The sequence below is a fragment of the Macadamia integrifolia genome, chromosome 3 (assembly GCF_013358625.1).
Source record: "Macadamia integrifolia cultivar HAES 741 chromosome 3, SCU_Mint_v3, whole genome shotgun sequence".
NCBI classification, from domain to species: Eukaryota; Viridiplantae; Streptophyta; class Magnoliopsida; order Proteales; family Proteaceae; genus Macadamia; species Macadamia integrifolia.
Window position 1 is genome coordinate 6,138,572 of NC_056559.1, and position 23,500 is coordinate 6,162,071.

At 39.2% G+C, this 23,500-nt stretch overlaps 1 protein-coding gene across 2 annotated transcripts in view; it reads left to right on the top strand.

Moving 5' to 3' along the window:
• Positions 1 to 23,500, top strand: part of LOC122073979 (mitogen-activated protein kinase kinase kinase 5) — a 33,800-nt gene that overhangs the window by 2,736 nt on the left and 7,564 nt on the right. For both annotated transcript variants that reach the window (XM_042638733.1, XM_042638732.1), the window contains exons 2-8: positions 387 to 1,025; positions 1,110 to 1,197; positions 5,102 to 5,164; positions 5,276 to 5,439; positions 5,811 to 5,886; positions 8,922 to 8,981; positions 9,062 to 9,184. In XM_042638733.1, coding sequence (XP_042494667.1) covers positions 387 to 1,025; positions 1,110 to 1,197; positions 5,102 to 5,164; positions 5,276 to 5,439; positions 5,811 to 5,886; positions 8,922 to 8,981; positions 9,062 to 9,184 — 1,213 coding nt within the window. The remainder of the gene's footprint in view (positions 1 to 386; positions 1,026 to 1,109; positions 1,198 to 5,101; positions 5,165 to 5,275; positions 5,440 to 5,810; positions 5,887 to 8,921; positions 8,982 to 9,061; positions 9,185 to 23,500) is intronic.

Below are 23,500 nucleotides of genomic sequence, written 5' to 3' on the forward strand. Positions count from 1 at the left end.
GGGGGGGGGGGGGGAGGGAAGAGAACCACCATATGTATCTTTACACACGCAGAATAGCCACAGATGAGATGAGAATGTTGGGATGGATGACTGGCCAAACTTGAAAAGTTATGATCGCGAATAAATGTGATATAGGATCTTTCACAAAAGATGGAAAATAGAATGGAAACTGTTTCATGAAACTGGTGAAGTGGTTGAATAGGCAATGGGTTTGGGCTATAGAGAATTTTAGGATACATAAAGAATTATGATAGAGTTCGAGAGAGTAATGATCAAATGTACGAGGACTGAAGAAAGGTTTGATGGATATGTGTTAGTTGTGTATTTTTTTTTTTTTAATTCTTCGTTTTTTCCCGTCAAAATGAGTGTACATTTTGTTATTGCAGTAGGTCTGCTCACCAAATGATGCATAAAAGCACCGATCATGTTGATGCACCCAGATCTCCAACTGATCGTGGTAGGATGCTGTCTCATGATTCAAATGGTATTGACAATGTTCAAAGCAATTACCTGCTGAATGCTCCTGTTAACAGTGCTCCAACTAGTGGGTTCTCTACTCCTGTTCGTAGCCCTCGAAGATATAGTTCTGGAGATTTTCTTCCTTCTCCCTTCATGGTTTCTCAAGGTTTTCAGGGTTGGTCTGCTCCCGAGATCCCACCCTCAGATATGCTTGGGGGATTTTCTTCGCGAACTTCACCAGAGAAATTTATTTCTAGTCCTGACTACTCTCCCCTTTATAGTCCAACAGTAAGGAGTCCTGGCCTAAACCCTAGAAGTTCAAGTGGAGCTGCATCTCCATTGCATCCAAAGCAATCTGCAGAGAGTTCTTCTGCATGGCATGAAAGTAATGGTCATGTCACAGTCCACCCATTACCGCTTCCTCCAGGGGCTACACCAACTTCACAGCCAGCCTTTGTCCATCAAAGTACACCTAAACCAGAGACGTCATCAATGACAAGTCAGTGGCAAAAGGGAAAGCTTATTGGACGTGGTACATTTGGAAGTGTTTATGTTGCCGCCAACCGGTAAGCTAGTAGTCCATTTGTTGTTATGTTTGTTTGTTTTTTTTCCCCCTGCATTTAACATTAATGCATTCATTTCTACAACAGAGAAACTGGAGCTCTTTGCGCAATGAAAGAAGTAAATCTGATCCCAGATGATCCTAAATCTGTAGAATGCATAAAACAACTGGAGCAGGTTAATTCTCCACAATCCTCCACATTCTATAGAGGAATTTTATATTGATTGTTTTGTATTATAGCCTAATAATGTTTATAACCAAAATATTAGAGCTAACATCATGAACTTAATGTTTGTGAAGTCTGTTGGGGGGGTTTTTACTGCGGACCTGGGTTTGTAACCTGTCTTTATTTTCTGATAACTACCACTAACCACCATATGTTTCAGAGCTGCAAGACATATATGCTTGGTTCTCTCTCTCTCCCTGCCATTCTGGCCAATCTGAGATTGGGATTGATTATTGTTTCCTTTATTGGTCATGCTTTAGTAGGAGCAAAATCAATGTATTATTAATGCAAGCCTAGTATTGGCACTGCTTTGTGCCATTGTACTGACTGCAGATGTTGCAAAAACTTGTATGTGCTTGCCATCTCCGTTCTGCCTTTACTATTTCCAACACGAATATACTTAGATTGTTGGTGACTAAATGCTGCTAATAAAGTGTTAATCCTTCTTCTTAGACTAATAATTTTAAATATAATCGCTTGTTGATGTTGAACATTTGCCAAAAGTGAGCTCTTCTCCTGACCCTTTTAATTTGAGTTCTATTAATTTTCCTCAGTAATATAAACAAGGCTGAGAAAACTTAGCTCTCCTTTGGCCATCTGGCATTGGACTTAAGCATGATATTCACAATAAGGGTAGACAGAGAATTGGTAAACATGTTGGATCTTATAAATGACCTGTAAAGTTTTAAAAAATTTGATTTGCAGGGCACAGGAACTCCTTTCGTAGACAACTTGTTTAGAAAACATCATTATTTTTGGGGGTTAGAGATTGATGATTCTTGTATTTTAATCACACTGACAATGATGGGTTGTTCCAGTATTTGGGGAGGAGGGGCATTTAGAGTAATATTATGATTGTCCTTGCCCCCAGAGCCCATGCCCAATGCAGCTTATTGGGATAGTAACTTGAGAACCTCTTGTTTTCTGAAATGAAGTACTTCTGTAGTATACTGTAGTTCTTGGTACATCATAATGTCTTGGATTCCTTATTCATCCACTTGCACCTTTCCGTGCACTATTTAGTTACTATCTTCAGGGTTAAAGTGGGAGACTTTCCGTTTCCTTGGTTGATAATTGACCGCTTAATTTTTATTATGAAAGCATCACACTTGGTACATAAGCAGCCTCTTGCTTTTCCTTACACCAGAAAAAGATTCCTCTGTCATTTAATATGTTATTCAAGCTTTGCTTGTAAATTTTGTATAATGCTTTATTTTTTTCAATTGATTTTTCTTTTATGAGCAAGTTACCATATGAAGGACATCTATTTTAGTTGGCTGCTTGAAATAGTCTCAATGTCAGTATGGTTGAAAAGTTTAATGCCATATGCGCAATGTAGATGGGAATTTTGGTTTTTGGCATAATAAAATCTTGTTATACCTTCGATAGGATTTTTATAATCTTAATATGGGTAGTGATGGACTATCAATCATTTTATGTCTAAGCTGGTAGGCACTATAGAAAATAGGAACAGAATACAATGATACAAAGTTCAATATTTAGGAGAAAATAAGGGTTGAGATCAACGATTAAAGTTTCGGTATCGGTCGTCGTATCGGTCGGCCAAAATTAAGATACGTATCGGAAGGTATCGTATCGTATCGGAGATACGCTAAGATACGCACATAAATGGATAGGAAACACTTTTTTATACACTTTTGCATAAAAAAATAGTTAAAAAAAATTATATATAACATGTATTATGCATAAATAGTAAATTGAGAGTATCGCTCTAAGAATCCAAGGTTTGTAGTTGTCCCATAAATGTAAAATCCTTGTTCCCAACCTTGATTTCCACTTTAGTTAGAGAGAAAAATAGTTGACAGCAACTTTGGAACAAAAACACCTCAAAAAATTGTGTTTTTTTAAAAAATTATTCATTTTGGCCATTTTATGACCGTATCGGTACTTATCGGTTTGTATCGGTCGATACATACCGATACGCACCGATACGTACCGATACATACCGAAACGTACATTTCACTTCAATTTTGAATTTTTCATAGAGTATTGGTACGTATCGGTGAGTATCGGTGGTGTATTGGTGTGTATCGTAAGATACGTATCGATACAAAAGGGTTTTAAAAATTTCTTGTATCGTATCGGTCAGTATCGTATCGGTTCTTACCGATGCGGATACGTATCGGCCGATATGGTACGATACGGACTGATACTTTAAACCATGGTTGAGATTGCGAGCCAAATGGGAGAAACTAAAGAAGGAGGCCCAGGGTTGTGAAAATTTTATGAATTTTGAAGTGAACGCTTAGAAGGAAAATTCTTGGGTTTAAGTAAGGGATAAATGGGTTTCTCTTGGCACCCAAGGGGTGTGACTGAGCTATATAACTGGAAGTATTTTAAAAATAATAAAATAAAATGAAAAACCTTTGAGAAACACATTGTCCAGTTTGTAAACATGAATCTGCAATCTGTTGGAGTAAATCTTCTAAAACTTTGATCAGACAGTTTCGCACTAATTCTGCATAATCATTTATGGAAATCATGAAACAAAATCAGATTGTTCTTCCTTAGTTGCTTCCATTTTGTAAACCTTCGGTTGTCCCTATCCTATGTCTAACCCAAGCCTTAGTTTCTTCTTCCCTTCCTAATTTCTGATCTATCCTCTTCCACCTGCCCTCATATTTGCTCTTTGTTTGTCACCCATGGCCTAGGCCTTTCTTAACACCTCTTTATTGTAGTTTAGCACTAAAACTTTAAAGCAAATTTTGATACATCATTCCGCTAATGTTACTGGATTCTGCAAAGGAAGTTCCCCAGGGTCCCAGAGATTTCATATCTTATTAAATGTGTGGAATACTGAACTTCATGTTTACTATATTGTTCCAGAAATCTGAGATCTTGTGATGATTTGGCAGATGATCAAACCTGACAAACTGGTCAGGCCTAGAAGTTTGTTGTGTGTCCACTATTCTTTTGCAGAACCCCTTGAACGGGCAAATGTTTGTAAATTGTACTACAGTCATGCTGATGTTTCTGTGCAGCCTCCTCTTTGGCAGACAAGTTGCAGCAGTAGAGGTACTCAAGGGTGTGCAGTAGTTTTACCACTGTACACCCAGCAACTGCTTCAGTTCTGCCAGTTCCCATTGTAGTATGCAAGTTATATGAAGTTTATAAAATGACTAAAGCACTGGAAGCAGTGGTTTCGAAACTAGAGGAAACCAAAACTTAGATACTCCTCCTTCTGTTCTGTGTTAAATTCCAGCTATTTATAGAAGGAAATATTCTGGAAAAGATGGAACTAGAGAAAGTGAAAGCCATTAATAACCCAGGTCCTGTTCTGCTACCCCACACTATCTCACAATTATTCATGTCTTTATTCACTACTTCAAGCCAGGTCATCTTTGGCCTCCCCTTTCCTTTACAACTCTAATTTTACACCCTATCGCAGCAGTGCATCCATCAGTCTTTGTTGCATGCATCTGAACCATCTCAAATAACTCTTTCATATGGCTGGCTATCTGGGGAAAATGTAATTATTTCTTTAATACTGATCTCCTTGTGTTAGAACTGCTCTAATATATTTCAATTAGAGATACTTTAGATTATACCTCTGGATTTTTTTTTTGTCCTAAGAAGTCTTTAAGATGGCTCTCTTTTATTAACATTTGACAAGTTGATTCAATGAGAACGTTGTCTTCTTTTGGGGCATAAACATGTCATATCATGGATAGCCTACCGTATTATCCAATATGTTTCATTTACATTTTATTTATGTGGATCAGAAACCTGGAGAGATATAATATTACCTTCGCACTTGTTACTTGTCCTTAATTTCTGTTTCTAATAAAAAAAATGAGTTCTGATTGTAACTTGTACCGTCTTTGTCGTTGCAGGAAATTAAAGTTCTTAGCCAATTAAAGCATCCAAATATTGTGCAATATTATGGTAGTGAAATTGTAAGTGTTCTCCATTTCCATCTTATAGTTATATGAATGTGTGTAGGTGTGAATGCTTATGGTTTGTTTGCAAATTCAATTAATATTGTGACAACTTACTCTTGTCTCCAGGTTGAGGATCGGTTCTATATATTTCTGGAGTATGTTCATCCTGGATCCATTAATAAATATGTTCGTGAACATTGCGGAGCTATGACAGAATCTATTGTGCGCAATTTCACCCGTCATATTCTCCAGGGATTGGCTTACTTGCATAGCACAAAAACAATCCACAGGTAATGGGGCCTATTGTTGAGTTGATGTTATGAAATTATTCTGCACCTTACGCTTATTCTAAACAAATAACATGATGCTATATGGACACATTAAACTTTTCATTTGACCAAGTGAGCTTGTATGCAGAAGATGTTTTTCCGATAAATGGAGAAAAAATTCTGCAAGTGTAAATGAATAACTATTCTGTCCTACCTTTTTGAAGAAATCCTTTTGTGTGCTATTGCTTTGCCGAAAACTTTAGATTATTCAGAATAGGGTAGCAAAGGTTTTATGGTTGTTACATTGTTATGATTCAGTTATTTTATTTTGTCATCCAATTGGACTTCGGACATTGATTTGATATTCCAAATTTGATGATTGCGTATCACAGGGACATTAAAGGGGCCAATTTGCTTGTTGATGCATTTGGTGTTGTCAAGCTTGCTGACTTCGGAATGGCAAAGCATGTGAGTTTTAAATTTCATAAACAGAATGATCGATATTTCATAATCATGATACACTTTCTTTTTTCTTTGTGTATAAGTATTGGTTCTTTGCTGACTGGAATTCTTCCCATGATCTTCTTACCACAGTAATTACATTGTGTTTTTCTCTTGTCACCTCCAATTGGCACTCCCTGCTTCCATGTTTTGCCTCCACTGCCGCCATCTCCTCCCTGGGCAGCCATTATCTCACCACTGTACTGTTGCATGAAGAAAACAAGCCCTTATTAACTGAGGCACGACAACTGAGATCACTAACAACAATGTAGCTACTTATTATTTTTCCCCTAACCCTCATATTTTTCTTATAATTTTTTTTTTTGAAAGATATGTTGGTCTAATACAACAAAAAGAAACTATGGTACAATATAATAAGCATCATATGCGATTTAAAACACGTTGAAATTACTTTCATAAATTTTATTTATTTTTCAAACCAAAACAGGATATTTTTCCTTATTTTTCCCTATTTGTTTGAATTTAAAAAATAAAGAAAAACCGGAAGAATTACAATCTGAATCCATGAGGCCGTTGATTGGCCAACGTTGTCTAACATATATAAAATTGAGCCCCATCCTGTTGATATTAACCCTAGTTTTTTCACATTTTTGTTGTAGGAAAATTCATTTTTTGAAACCAGAAAAATAAGATAGTATATATATAGAAACAGAAGAAGGAAAAAAAAAATCTGACACCGTGAGGCTGTAGATCGTTCCGATATCTGACATGTAAAAATTTCATCCCCAACTTTTGGGCATTTATCATAGTTTTTGCAAAATATCATTTTTTGGGAAGAAGTTCACACCTTGAACTGTTGAATGTGGCCAAATCTTCACCAATATGCAGAATGATGTTGTTGAAGTGACATGGCTACCCCCAGCACCGCATTTTGGCAGTGTTTAGAGGTGAGGTGGCAAAAATCAGGCCAAAATCTGGGTTCTCCTTCTCATAGAGAAAAGGGGCAAAAAAGGCGAAATTGCTCAAGTTAGGTCGAAATTTTGATCAAGCACATTTGAAACAGTGTTGAACTGTATTTCTGAAATGATAGGATATAAGGTTTTGACTGAAACATTGTCTATTCTCTGATTCGTATGGTATTTCGACTCAGCCGCTTTTAGATCTCTGAAATTTCGGCAAGATTTCGCCGAGTTTTTATACTATGTTCTCCAGTGTGTGGAGATTCAGGGATGTTCAGCATGGTGGGTGTTTTGGTACTTCTTGTATGCTGCATGACTTTGCTTTTGTAATTGCACTGCCCAGTGCTTATCTTCCATGTAACATTTTAGTAATCCATTCTTAATCCCAACACAATCAGCCATCCAAGGCAGCAAAGATATATATATATATATATATATGTTAGCGGCTCAAGTCCCAAGCCAAATACATAATTACACTGATTCACGGTTGAATCTCTGTCATACAATGGGAACTGTAACTTAGGTAAACAGATAAAATAGCACGGAAGAGAAGAGAAGAGAAGGAGAAGGAGAAAGAAGAGATAAGAGAGGAGAGCTAATTGATTAGAAGAAGTTGGTTGACCTCTGTTTGGTATTAACTTGTATTTATAAAGATGAACAAAACTGATAATTACAGTTAAGATTTCCAGCTTATGTACATTTACTCATAAGCCCAACATAATTAAAATAATACCAAGACTACCCCTTGAGTATAAGTTATGTAATAAGAACACTTATTTCTAAGGGTTACCTTGTGCATTAATTATGTAACAGTCAATGCTAATTGTCAAACTGAAAGAATTTATTTTGAGTAAAATAACTAACACAAATTGTTTCACTGAAAAGCATGAGTTACTGGTTTGCGTAATTAACACTCATTGCATATCTGAAAGTGGGAACTATCAAAAAGTAACTAAATGCATGGTTTGGTGTTTCCACTATAAAATTCTTTTTCTTGTGCTAACTTATATTACTTCAAATGTCATACAGTCATTTGTTTACTCAAGAAGTTTAATGACCAAAGGCCCCATTGATCCGCAACATTGAAGAATAAATGTTGGTTGATGATTAAATTTGACTGACGTTTTCTTTTCTTTTCTTTTTTTTTTTTTTTTTTAAAGGGGGGGGGTTGTTTTGAGAAGTTTACAATATCTGTTGGCCAATGTTGTCAGAGCCTGGATGGAGGGCCTAATGGTCTGGTTTGACCCTAGACGTGGAACTGCAAAAACCTAGATTGAATCATCATCAGCTTGTTGCATTAGATGAACCAGTCAGCCCACTCTGTTGAATATAACTGAGTGATCAGATTGGTAGGTTGGGGTGTAACAGTTTGGTTTGACTTTGAATGTGGATCTGCATAAATCCTATCTTGATAATCAATAGCTTGATTGTTGACTCAGTCAAATCGATCTTACCAATTTGGACCTTTTTGGTCCCCTGGCAAGTCCAGCTTCTGCTTTCTGTTTAACTGAGCCAGGGAAGGGGAGGGGGAGGGGGAGGGGGAGGGGGAGAGGACGTGATTGAGTTGGTCCTGTGGACCGGGAGCAAACTCCTATGAATCTCATCTTCATGATGCAACAGTACCAGAGTTCTAAACCCAGAATTTGTAGAGCCTTTGAGAAAGTCGATGGATTCGAATCCATTTTCTATTTGTAATTTGAAGAATGAACGACTACCAAAAAAAAAAAAGGTTTTGCACTGGCCTTTGGTATATTCCATTATGAGCCCTTTGTATAAATGGTTAGGTTATCACTTATTCACTTCCTTTTTCAAAAACTGTTATGCCAGACACTGTTTGTTCTGTGAAACTTTAGCTTCTAAACTTGTAGTTGCTGATCAGCATTGCTGCATTTACATCACAATGTGTACTGAATATTGAAATAACTTCTGACTATGATTTGAGAGGATTATCTTGAGTTATGATAAAAATAAAATCCCTGCATAAAAGATTTAGCACCATTGTTGTTATTTCTAAATTAGTTTAGTCTGAGTGCATGTTATCCGCTTTTAAGTTTTAAATTTGGATTTGTGTTGGTGTTTCAGCTTAGTGGACAAGCGGGTGATCTTTCTTTGAAGGGAAGTCCATACTGGATGGCACCAGAGGTATTTCTTTTTGCAATTACTTACTAAAGGCTCAGATGGCTTGTAGCTCCCATGATCTGACATCAATTTCTTTCTGACAGGTCATGCTGGCTGTAATGCAGAAGGATAATTGTGAACTTGCTCTTGCAGTTGACATCTGGAGTTTGGGCTGTACAATTATTGAGATGCTGACTGGGAAACCTCCTTGGTGTGATTTTGAAGGGGTAAGCATTTTATGTTAAGATGTTTACTGCTATGCTTTATGGAGTGAGTTTGAAGGGGTAAGCATTTTATGTTGTTTAGTGTTATGCTTTATCCATCATGCCTCAAGACTTTTAACAAGCTGTCATCATGTGGAACTGTCATCTTGCTATACAATTCAATTTTCCTAAGAGTTAGGGGGGCTTCTGAAAGAGTCTCAACATATATCCAAAGATTTATTGTGTCAATTTCGTGTTAGTCTCAACATGTATCCAACGATTTATGGTGTCAATTTCATGTTAATCATCATCTATCCTTGTTATTTTAGTATAAGTCTGCACTCCCCTCTCTTGCACGATATATGCAAAAGAAGAGCAACATCTTGTGGCTGCAGGTTTGGATTCTCGTGCATGGTTTGCATTCTTCCATCATTTCTAAGAGATCTTACCATGGGGAAAGGGCAACTCTAGTTTCTGGTCTATATATTCCTTCTCTGAGATTCTTCTTTGGGCATAATTCAGAATTTAGTACCATGTGGCCCTATAATTCACAACTGAACCTCATTTTGTTCTTTTCACTCGATTTTCACTGAACATTTCCTTACTCCTGCTATTTTCACCATATATATATATATGCTAGAGCACTTGCTTTAGATTTATCTCCAGGACTACTATGTGATCTAAAACCTAGATGTTTCTTTATCTGAAGCTATCGTATTGTTCTGACATTCCCAAATTCAAGAATTCTCTGAGGATAATTAAAGGTTCTGGATCAGCATGTTCTCCACAATCATAGCTATAATTCTAGGACAAATTCAGATGTGGTGATCTACTCACCCTGCCTACTACTGCTACTACTACTACTATCGTACTTATTTCTAAATTTCAGATTGGTTTCTGAAATTTCAGCTGAAGTTTTTGTTTTGGCACCCTAATTGAAATGGTATGCATTCCCTAGCAATTTGTTTTGGATTTTGGGAATTTTTCTGCTAAATTTTCAGAAATATGAATTTTGATATTGTATGCCAATTCCTTGATTAAGGCCCTATGTGCCAGCCCATTCCAATACCCAAGCCCTGTATTCTTATATACATTTGACCCATTGTAAAAATATGCTAATGTTATGCAAATTAAGAGGTTCAAGTCCAGGTTTTCTCCCAAGAGAGGTAAAAACTCAAGGCCTTCGTTGAATACTGATCTAAATGCTTGAATATACATAAAACCTTAAATATATAAAGAGATACTTATGCAGTTGTGAGGCAGTATTCTCTTAGAAAAAAAAGAACAAAATCTGTTCCTCATACCATCGTAGGGGTATTATTGTAATGGTCTTTTATTTTTTCGTGCTTAAGGGTAAACTACGCTTTAGTCTTAAGTTGTGGACCCAAGGGTCTTTTGTAATTTTTATCTTTATATTTATATATAAACCTCCCCACCCAAGGTTTTGAGTGTTCTGCCACTCTCAAACCGTGGGCAGTATTCTCTCATCCTTTCATTTTCTCTTCTTCTCCTCGACTTATCTTCTCTCTTTCTTATGACCAGGTTCTGTTATTGTCACTTTGTATCAGAGCTTTGATTTTAGTAACTGGGATTCCTTCTTGATACCTCTTCCGAGTGTGTCTGAATGTGGTTAAGGTTTCCCCTATTTTTTGGTGTACAAACACCTATGTGGTTTTCTGTCTGTTAGAACCCTAGTTTCTTGAACATGTACAACTAGGGTTCCATCATTACTGTTATTGAAATTATTAGAGGAGATACTTTTTATTTGAAGACACCCTCATCTCAGTTAGGGTTTCTGCATTGGCCTATGTGCATAGGGTTTTTCTTTCCATGCGCATAGAGGTTTGACTATCAATAGGTGGTGTTTGATGATGCTGGTTATTCTCCCCCCCCCCCGGCGGGTGAGTCACAAATGTCATTTTCATTTGTTGTGGAAGATCAGATTTTCGTTGTTCTTGCCAAAACCTTAATTTGTCGGGCAGTCTTCTTCTTCGAAGACACTGTCTCTGGCTAGTTGATTGCTGTGGTATTTGAAGTACTTTTTCTCCATATACTCTACAGCGGCACTGCATGTGGTCAAAAGTTCAGACCAAATAGATTACCCTAACCAGCTGTGGTTTTAGGGTTTTGATTTCTGCGATTTAGGTTTTCACCATTCTGTGGTATTTTCTGTTTTGGGGTTTTTCGGATGCTGTTTTGGGCCTTGTGCATTTAGTTATTGTTCCTTGCTGCTATTGTTGTTATTGGTATTGTTTCTTGTGACCAGTTACATCTGGTTTATTTTCGGTGAAAGAATTTTGCTACCTATTATTTCATGGCTGATTCTAAGCCTCCCACAGATACCTTGAATGCTCAAATTACATCTATCAAACTGAATGGGGCTTCAAATAATCTTCTTTGGGCTCAAGCAGTTGAGTTTATATCGCAGCGAAACGGAAGATGGACTATTTGACTAAATCTCTTAGTCTCCACCTGCTACTACATCAACTGAATATTCAAAGTGGATGACCGAAAATGGTACATTACTTTGTTGGTTGTGGAATAGTGTGGAGCCTTCTGTGGCTACCAATGTTATTTTTCATACCATAGCCAAAGTTCTCTTGATGATGTTGTAATATGGGTATGAGGGTAGTTCTGTCCATAGGCATATTAGTACTTGTTCATCCCTAATTATAAATAAAGAGGGCATGTCACATGGACAGCCCAATCTATTCCTCTAATCAAACATGGTATCAGAGGCAACTTCCAAACCTAGAGGTCCCTCATCCCTCTCTCTTTCTCGAGTTTGGCCCCAATGGCTGCTATTACCACCGCCTCTCTCTCTCTCTCTAGCTACTCTCTTTTGCCTCCCTTTGTCTGTAGTAGTTCCTTAAACCACCGAGAGGTACTTCTAGCATCCCCTTCTTTTTTGGGCTCTCAGATCTCCTCTCTAATGATCTGACAGACCCATTCCTTCTTTTCTTTTCTTTTCTTTTCTTTTTTTTTTTTTTTTTTTTTTTTTTTTTTTTTTTTTTTTTTTTTTTTTTTCAACTATCGATTTTCAGGGTTTTTTTCACCCTTGCTCGATTTTGATGTCAAGGTCGCGTCTACCTTCTTTCTGCATCGATTTGTGTTGCTGATGCCTTTTTTGGTGATGTCTACCTGCTTTGTGGCTTGTGTTAACCACCTTTACCATCTTAGGTCAACCTCCTAGGAAGAAAAATCGATTTATCGGGTCTTCACCCTTTATCGACCTTTTGTTTTTTCCCTAGTTATTGGTGCTGCTATTGCCTGCGATTTGTGCTACAGGGTCTTGTGGTTTGTTCTAGCGCCTTTCTTTATACCTGTGTGCCCTTTTTTGCAGTATGTTAGAGGTTACTGATGCATCGATTGGATCTGACAGGGCGAGTTCTAGTGCACATCAGTCCTTTCCTTCATTCCCTATCAGTTATGTTTGTCTGGACGGGAGAAACTCTTTGATGTGGTCCTGTTCCTGTTATCTCGCCATCAATGCCCATGGATCTCATAGTTATCAAGGTGATGGAGGATAGTACAAAAAAAGCGACACCACCAAGGCGTCAAGGCATTGACTAGGGGACCAAGGTGCCAGTCCAGGCTGAACCGCTTTATCGCCTAGGCAATGCCTTGATAACTATGGTGGATATACTGATTACCTGACAGGAAAAACATCGCAGCCTACCACTCCAGGTTCAGCTCAGGATAAGTGGAGTTTTGATGACTCGTTGGTCATGTCATTTCTTCCCAACTCTATGCAACCACAGATTGCCCATGGTTACCTTTTCTTGGATACCGCAGTCAAAATTTGGACAACCACTTAGGACACATTCTACTAGGTTGAGAATGCTGCCCATGTTTATGACTTGCAAAAGCGTCTACATGAAACTAAGCATAAGGATCTCACCCTACCTTAATACTGTACTGAGTTGTGTACTCTGTGGCAAGAGCTCGACTTACTTTTATGACACATATCGGCCTAAGTGTCCTGTTGATGCTTCAAACTTCAAGAAACATCAGGATCAGTTTTGTGTCTATGACTTTTTGGCTGGGTTAATTGTGGAGTATGATCAGATCTGCGCTCAGGTACTTGGTCATGATTTGTTTCCTACCTTGGAGCAGTCTTATTCACTGGTACAGTTGAAAGACAGCCATCAGCAATGATATGTTACAGTCAAGGATTAAAGTATCGGTATCGGTCGCCGTATCAGTCGGTCAAAATTAAGATACGTATCGGAGGGCATCGTATCGTATCGGAGATACGCTAAGATACGCTAAAGATACGCACATAAATGGATAGGGAACACATTTTTATACACTTTTGCGTAAAAAAAAGTTAAAAAAAGTTTAAAAAAGCTATATGTAACATGTAGAATGCATAAATACTTAAGTAGAGGGTATCGTATTGATAGACAAACATATTGAGTTGAAAATGTTCAAAATGATGAGGTTTCTTACAGTTTTTTCTTTCCTCATTGCCATTGCCACTGTGATGAGTGTCATGAAGAGTGGTGGTTTAAATCCTTGGCTAGGACCTTCTTCAATAGGAGCAACTAAGATGATGTTCTGCACTTGTCGAATATAGGCATAATATTTACCGCAATCGAAATATTTATGGTAGTGGGTCTCACATTCATTGTAGAATCTTTTGTACTGCTTAGGAGTGGCCAATGTTGATCCTGCATAAGTCTTATATCCATAGCCTGAAGAAGCACCTAAAGATACATGGTGTCCATGTTTGGATGAGGAACCAACATGATCTGAACTTCTGTATTGCTTTGGATTGGCAAATGATTGTCCTGCATAAGTCCCATATCCATAGCCTGAAGATGCATCTGAAGATACATGGTGTCCATGTCCGGATGAGGAACCAGCGGGATCTGAACTAATGCTCATTGACTCCATGTTACCCCTCTGACTATAAGACTTTTGTTGTGTGCGAGCACCATGATGACTATCTTGGGTTGCATGTATAAATACAGCCTCCTCTGTGAAATGTACTAGTACATAAGTTTGGCCACCACCACCACCACCACCACCACCACCACCACCACCACCATCATCATCATCATCATCGTCAGACCATCCTTGTCTTGTTTGAACCATTCACTTCCAAAATGTTTCCTTCAATCTACCATTTGAGTCTCCAAAAAGGTGTGTGAATCAAAGGGAAAGAAAGAAGAGAAATATAGAAAACTGTTGGTAAATGGTAAGAGAGTTTGAAGTGTTTGTTTCAAACAAAAAAGGCACATTCCACACTTAAGTAGCCGTATCGTACCGTATCGGTACGATACTATATGATACTATACGATACAGTGTGATATGTACCGATACGTACCAATACTCAGGAATTTTTAGGTTTTCAAAAGTTTGTATCGTAGAGTATCGTACGTATCGGTACTGATACGGTACGGCACGATACGATACTATCGATACACCGATACACAGAGGGTCAAAAAATTCCCTGTAGCGTATCAGTATGTATCGTGCCGATGCACCGATACGCACGATACGTATCGGCCAAAACGGCACGATACGCACCGATACTTAAAACCATGGTTACAGCCACCTTCTGCTACTCCGTATCGCTGATCCTTACTTACTAGATCTCACACTCCATCCCTCACTGGTACCACGCATTCTGCTGATCTGTCATCTTCTGATGGAACCCATTGAATGTGACTATTGTGGGAAGGAGCATCATATTGAGGAATTTTGGTAGAAAAGCTCCATGGACCCCTTGCACCCACTGAGGTCCGTGGTCGTGGTAAATCTTCCCAGGCTGCAAATCACACTGAGGCCGCTGACCCTGTGCTTGCCACTGCTAGTGCTGGTTCAACTCTTCTCTCAAGAAGAGGTGGCCATATTGCGCCGCATGATGTCTCTGACTTGTTTAGCGCCTTCCAATGCTCCTGCCTCTGCATCCATCACCACTCTGTTTTCCTCTAATTCCAACCTTACCACCTCAGGTATTCTTTTTGGTGGTCACTGTGCATCAATGGTGTCTCATCCTTGGATCATTGACTCTTAGGCCACTGATTACATGACTGGCTCTCCCAGTCTCTTTTTTCAACATTCCCCTTCTTCAGGTAATATAAGGTCCGCGTAGCTGATGATTCCCTTTCCTCTTTTTCTGGAAATGGGTCTATCACTTGTTCTTGTACTTTATCGCTAGCTTATGTTCTTTATGTTTCAGATTTCTCCACTAACCTCCTCTCTATTGTTAGCCATCTTACTACAGATCTGATCTGTAAAGTGAATTTCTTTCCTTCTTCCTGTGTTTTTCATAATCTGGTCACAGAGAAAATGATTGTTTGTGGTAGACTGTATGGTGGTCTCTATTTGCTCAATGGCGATATTTCTTCAGTTGGTTAGGCACACCAATCTGGTTCTTCTGCAGCTTTCTTGGAACTCTCTTTGGCATAGGCATTTAGGTCATCCCCCTATTGATATCTTAGTTAAAGTATTTCCTACCTTCTTTATTTCAGCATTGTAATTCCAGGGTTTTTCTTATGCTTGCATTTTAGCCAAGCAAACACAATCTATTTATTCTAGTTCACACAATAGAAGTTCTTCTCTTTTTGTGTTAATTCACTCAGATGTTTGGGGCCCTCCCAGTTGCACTTCCATTTCTGGATTTTGTTGGTTTGTTAGGTTTATAAATGTTACTCAGGGACTAGGGTTTATTTGATGTGTCATAAAAATGAGGCGTTCCATTGCTTTCAGCTTTTCCACAGGATGGTTTGCCCTCAATTTAACTCCACCATAATAATCCTCCGTAGTGACAATGGTAAAGAATATATGGAGGGATCCTTCCAGTCCTACCTTGCTACCAGGGGATCCTTCATCAGACTAGCTACGTTGACACACCTACTCAGAATGAGGTAGCGGAGCGCCAAAACAGGCACCTCCTAGAGGTGGCTCGTGACCTCCTCTTTGAGATGAATGTCCCAGCCATTTTTTGGAGCGTGGCTGTGCATCAATCGGATGCCTACCTAGGTACTTTCCTTTCAATCTCCTTCTATGGTTCTTCAAAACTCTTACATCTTCATTGTTCAGCCAAAGGTCTTCGGTTATGTCTGCTTTTTGTGTGTTCATTGGTTACTCTGCCACTCAAATAGGTCACGAATGCTATCACTCTCCATCTCGTTGGTTTTTTGTTTCTATAGATGTGGTCTTCCATGTGTTTTCTGCTTACTACTCTCATGCACCTCTTCATGTGGGGTGGGGGGGTAGTCCTCTTTGTTTGGTGAAGATGTGCACTCTCTTGTTACTGTTCCTCATCTTGTTGACTTGGCCGCTCTTACTCCTTTTGTTCAGGGGGAACAAACAGTTCCTTTAGTTTAGAGGGAGTCACCAGGCCAACACCAACCTTTGAAAGTCTATGTTCGATGGAATCGTGAGCAACAAATAGACACCACCACCATTGCAGAGCCTACTTACACCAGTGGTATCTCTTGATCCGGATGCTACCTCCTTGCCTTGTAATACCTATTTTGATCCTCTAGTATTTTTGTTTTTGACCCATCTCTTGACTTACCTATTACTATTCGAAAGGGAACAAGATCATGTACTCAATATCCCATTGCTCAGGTGCTTCATTCAATTCTCTTTTCCCTTCATACCATACTTTTGTATCCTCTTTGTCTTCTGTTTCCATTCCCCACAATTGGCAGGAAGCATCAGAGAACCGTGGTGGAAGGCAGCCATGGTTGAAGAGATGCAAGCTCTGAAATAGCAGTACTTGGTACTTGGTACCTCATCCCCCATAGAAAAGGGTGGTAAGATGTAAATGGGTCTTCATGGTGAAGTAGAATATGGATGGGATAATTGACCGGTACAAGGCCAGATTGATTGCTAGGTGTTTTACTCAAACCAATGGTCTTGATTATCAGGAGACTTTTGCTCCGTTGCAAAGATGAACACCGTTCATGTGATACTATCTTGTGTAGTGAATCCATGCTGAACTGGTAGAAGAAGTGTATATAGATATTCCACATGGGTTCTCATGCCCTACGACCAAGGGCAAAGTTTGCAAGCTCAAGAGAGCTCTATACGGGCTGAAACAATCTCCTCGTGCCTGGACTGGGAGATTTCATAAGACTATGGTTTCTGTAGGGTACACTCAAAGCAATGTTGATCACACCCTGATCATCAAACTATCTGATTCCAAGATAGCTATTCTCATTTTGTACGTCGATGATATTGTAAGTTACAGGGAATGCCATAGAGGAAATTTCACACCTAAGACTTATCTGGGTCAAGAAATTGAAATCAAGGACCTAGGCAAGCTATGTTGTTTTCTTAGAATTGAGGTTGCTTGTTCTACCAAGGATATCTTTTCATCTCAGAGAAAATACACCCTTGACCTCCTATCTGAAACAAGGATTTTGGGTTGCAGACCAGTGGATACCCCTCTCGAAGCTTAAGTCTATTTGTCTAGTAAGGATGGTGAACCAGTGGATAAGGTACATTATCAGCGTTTGGCGGGCAAGCTTATTTATTTATCTCATACTCATCCATACATTGCCTTTGCCATTAGCTTGGTGGGTCAATTCATGCATGATCCTCACTTGACACATTTAGAGGTTGTGCATCGGATCGTGAGTTATCTAAAGTCTGCCCCAAGAAAGGGATACTTCTCTCTTCTCACGGTCATCTTTGAGTGGAAGCCTTTACTGATACTGAGTAGGCTAGTTCTCTAGATGATCGGCTTTCTTCCACAGGTTATGGTACTTTTGTTGGAGGCAATCTAGTTACTTGGAAGAGTAAGAAGCAAGCAAAAATTGCTTCCTCTAGTGCTGACGCCAAATTTCGTGCTATGTCTCATGGTATTTGTGAGTTGATGTGGCTTCAAGGTCTCCTGAAGGATTTAGACGTTCTTGTTCCCTTGCTATGATGTTATACTGTGACAAGTCTGCCATTAACATTGGTCATAACCCAGTCCAGCATGATTGCTCCAAGCATGTGGAGATTGATCGACACTTCATTAAAGAAAAATTGGAACAAGGGCTGATTTGTATTCCTTTTGTCAAATCGGGTGATCAGCTTGCTACCGTGTTTACTAAGGGTTAAAGTAGTAAGTTGTTTCATCCTATAGTGTGCAAGTTGGGCATGTGTGACATCTATGCACCAACTTGACGGGGAGTGTTGTAATATGGATGTAACATACTAACATGGGTATAAAGATATTTCTGTCCATAGAGCCATATTAGTACTTGTACCTATTCATCGCTTATTATAAATAAAGAGAGTCTGTCATTCTGACAACCCAGCCTATTCCTCAAATCGAACAGATGATATAAAAAAAAATGATATTCTCAAGATAGGAATATGTCCAAAGTTTATGATTTGTACGAAAAGTTCTCCTTTAAGCAGAATGGCAAATCAGTTGGGGATTATTATAGTGCTCTAAAGGTCATGTGGGAGGAACTTGATGTGTTTCTCTACAGATATTGAAGTTCTTAAACATCACTGTGTTGAATTCGTAGTTGCAGAATTCTTGTCGACTCTGATCTTCAGCTTGTCAAGAGTCAAATATTAGCTGGAAAGAAGATTCCCTCTATGAATGAGGCCTACAGCAGAATTCAATGGATTGTATCCCCCTCACTATCTAAATTTGAATCCACCCCCCCTCCCCTTCTAAGGAAATCTCTACTTTTCTCGTTGGCAATGGTGGCCGTGGTCGTGGCTCTGGCTTTCCTAGCAGAGGTGCTGGTTCTAGGGGAGGTCAAGGATGTGCTATGGGCGGTTGTGGCGGACAGCAATCTGATCAGTTCATTCAATGTACTCATTGTGGTCGTAATAATCGTACAATTTATAAGTTTTGGGTCAAGTATGGTATGCTCCAATGCACTCAACAATACTTATTGTAATCAACTTGGAGATATATTTACCAAAGCCTTGATTCGAAATGTATTTCTCCTAGTGTGTTCCAACTTCCAAGCTGGGCATTGACGATATCCCTATGCTCCAGCTTGAGGGGGATTGTTAAGTTGGCATCAGTTCTGTAGGGGCATTATTGTAATGGTCTTTGAGTTTTCTATTATTAAGTATAAAGTACACTTAAGACTAGTCTTAAGTTGTGGACCCTAGGTTCTATTTATTATTCCCTTTTATATATATATATATATATATATAAATAACTCCCCCACCCACGGTTTTGAGTGTTCTACCATTCTCTCAAACTGTGGGCAGTATTCTCTCATCCTCTCTCGTCTTCTCTTCTTCTTCTCTGCGACTTCTCTTCTCTTTTTCTTATGACCATGTGCTGATTCAGGTCCTATTTCCTATGTTAATTTTATTTTCAGTTAGTTGACTCCATCTCAGCCTATACAAGCTAAAATAGTTCTACAGCACACATCCACTATCTCTAGCATACATACAATACTCAGATGGCATGTGGAAGTAAACAAAGTTTAGAACAAGCTTATAGTCCTAACTGAGATTTTCAGAAATGTCCCTGAGATTATCTTTGTTCTGGAACCTTCAACTTCTCCTTCAGTGAGTGAACTTGACTTTTCAAGTGTACACAGCTGCTTTGGAGACCACTCTATCACTTTCTTTGTCTATTCTTCTTCAATGAGCAAGGGGAACCCTTTCTTTCTTCCCTTTTTCCTCTCCCTTCGTTCTCTTTTTCTTCTCCTTTTCTTTTTCTTTCAATGTTGGCTCATTGATGCACAACTACCACCTTCATCCTCCTTTAATGGAGTAGTTAAAGCTTTGCTTGAAGGCTTGAAGTAGATCTAGACATTCAAAGCACTCTTGGGGAGATCTTCTCTTCAATTTCCGTAATGTTTCTCACCAAGCCTCTCTGTTTTCTTGCTTCTGGAAGACAGCACTTGAGAATACGAGCACAACCCAATTTGAATTATCCCAAACAGAGCTAGGATGAGAGAGATACTGTGGTTTGAATTTCGGCCTGTGAAAACACAAGAAACAGAATCTTTTCAAGACCTAGAGTGCACCTGAAACTCACAGAATCACGGCGCAGCTCACAGCCATTAGATCGGCGTCTAAGAAGATTGGATTTAATCTTGGGCCTCGTATCGTCATCAGGGTGCAGTGCAAATTATGCTAAATCTTAGTTGCTCGATACGGATCATCAGAGCACCGCAAATCGATGGATGACGCGTAGCACTGGCACGATTTTATATCATCAGATGACATTATGATCATCGATTAGTCGAAGGCACGGATATCAGTTGATTGTCGGATTTCAAGGTTTAGGCAGGAAAAGATGTCGACCATCGGATGTGCATCGATCCATGTTGCAACCGCGCTACTAATGAGAGCAGAACAAAAGGAACTTGAGTTCGTGCTTATCATGCACGCTAAGCAGCGAACTCAGCGGTCGAAGGCACAGATATTGGCTGATTGTCGGATTTCAAGGTTTAGGCAGGAAAAGATGTCGACCATTGGATGTGCATCGATCCATCATCCATATCACAACCTTGCTACTAATGAGAGCAGAACAAAAGGAATCTCAAGCTCGTGCTTATCATGCACGCTAAGCAGCGAACTCAGCTAGTCTAGTGTGACGCGGTATATGCAACCTGCATACACCTAACGAACCACAAAGTGCTCGTAGTTTTCTTCAGCGCCTCTGTCAGTGCAAGAACACTTTAGCCTTTGATTTCAAATCTAAGCCACATGGTTTATTCTGGAACGAGGATGTGGGATCGACCAGATATTCCATAATAGCATCCAACTCCTTCACCATAAAATCCCTTCAAAAAGTCCCCATATCAATGTGGTTCACATATCAGGCATGTACTGATGCTTCAAAAATTGCATTCAACCCGCTGGTACTGAAATTTTTTCACTCGAACCCTTGAGATCCAAAATGACTCACAGAGAGCTTTTCATTGCAATTTTTGGTCATTTTTAGAGCAATCAGATGTAAATCACTGTAGCTTCTTCATATGAACTCGGATTGTGCTGAAACAAATTACATTGTGTTCATGACTTAGAGCACTACAAGCCTCCCGAAAAACCTGTCTTCAAAATCAGCCATGTGATATGATTAAAATTCCCCTGAACCTTGCACTGGCCATAAGTAAGAGTACTACAAGCCTCCAGAAAAACCCATCTTCAAAATCAGCCATGTGAAATGATTAAAATTCCCCTGAACCTTGCACTGGCCATAACTGTCTCATTTAACTTTGAAATGAGGCAATTGCGGATGCGTTGGAAACCAAATGTTTTACGCTACAACTTCCCTAAAAGAACAAACTACTGAAATTGCCATCTAGAATGATCAAAATGCCCCCGAACATAAATTGGCCAAAATTGCCAAAACTTGCTTGGAAATGCATAACAAGTACCAGCACTCATGCAAACTCTGACACACCTTTGTGCACTGCCATGTCATTACAGTCCGTATGCTGCCACTTCATCACATCTGGCCACCTCATCCTTGGCCAAGGTTGCCAACAAGGACAACCAATATGCAACATATAGCTGATTAAGGCTTACAATAAGACAACTTCAGCCAACAAAAAAAAACAGAATCGGTAGGAAGTTCTTGGCCCCTACAGCTAGCTCCCATAAGGCTGGACTAAGCTGGACTGCTTGGGGATCGATTGGGCTGGTTCTATCTTCTATGAACTTGGGCTGGTTCTTCTATTATATTTCAGACTAACCAATTGATCTATGAAAGCATTAGAAAAGGGGATTAAATGTTTGCATCTTTGGCTTTGCTTATGGCACAGAGCCAATTACTATTTTGAATGGCTATATTTGCTTTCTATTTCATTCAGTGTCTTTTTTTCTTTTGGTTCAAGTAAATTGATACCACACTACCACACTACATTACACCAGAAGTGATAGGTTTACAGAAGAGAAAAAAAAAAGGGGGGGGGTGGTTTGGTGGGTTGCCTGTTTGCTTAAATTAAATAGCAGGAGAGTCGATCCCTTAACCTACTGGGACCCTGCACCAACCTGCTGGTACCAATTAACTGTGCTAGCAGAGGTGGATGAAGAAATAATTAAGAAATTAAAATTGAGTAGAAGAAAGAATAGAAGCAGAGGGGAATTATATGAGAGGAATAAGCGAGAAGATAATAGTACCTAGTACCATCTAGGGTACATGTGACGATTGCACTCAACCTTCATCACAGGATTATAATATCACATAAAAAAGCTGTCCTGATCCCACATTATGATGTTCATGGTTATATAAGCTTCTATTTACCATGTCAAATGAGGACACTGTAGTTATCTAACTTGGAATCCAACTCTACTTCAGTAATAGCTTAAGCGGTGTTGAAGTCTCCACCTTCTGTCCTGTCCTCGGTAGGATGAATGTTAAGTGAAGGGTTTAAAAACTAAGGCTCTTAAGATCTAAAGATTCCAGGCTGCTGAATTACTTCTGTTGATAAAGACAACAACTCAACCCAACTGGGCATTATCCCAACCAAACACAATTCCTGTTTCACCATTCAACTCTATTCAGAGCCACACTTGTTGATAGAAGAAAAACTACAAATATAGTGCATAGATTAATTCCCTTAATGACCGGCTTAAAAAAAAAAAGGGGGGGGGGGGCACCTTCCTACATTTAGGACTAAGTTGGCCCAATGTACATTCTTAAAGCCAAGTATTCTTAGCAGAGATTTGATTTAGTGAACTTGGCAGTTGTGTTCCAAATTTAATCTTTCTTTTCCAACCATTGAAGTTGTTTCTGAATGTATTTGAAATGGATTAGGTGTTCCTTAAGGAATCGGAAAGTTGGTTTGGGTGTGGCATTATGCCCCTTTTGTTTGTAGAGGAAATTTTTTGTGGGGAATAGTTTAATTACCAGCCTTAGGTGCATATGGGAGGAGTAGAATGTCGTACTTTCTTGTAATGAGTACCTGTTATCCCAGTTGGTGATAGATTGTATCTTTAAATCTCTCACTGGTCTGAGGTGGTTGAGTGTTTCAGAGGCATTCTTGTTTCTTCTCAAGGGTGAGGGTGGACATGGTGGCGGCTATTTGGCAGCCTCTCCCTAAGGTAGTAATGGTTTTGAATTGTAGGTTGCTCCATTAGAAATCCAGGACCAGGGGTGTGGATCTATTAGGTTGTCGGTCATTCAGTCCTTTAGTCCCTTTTCGGATCCAATTGTGGGAAAATGGATTCTACTTGTGCAGAACTGCTCCTGCTGAAAATTGGATTGGATCTTGTTCTTTTTTTTCTTTTAGGTGAATAAGAAATGCAATAAAGAAGGGGGGAGGGAAGATACAGCCCCAAGGGGAAATAAAAAGAAAAGCCAAACTATACAAAGCCATACAAAGCCAACAGAGGGAGCAGAAACAACAACCACTACAACACAGCTGCAACCCATCATGGTGTTTGGGGGGGGGG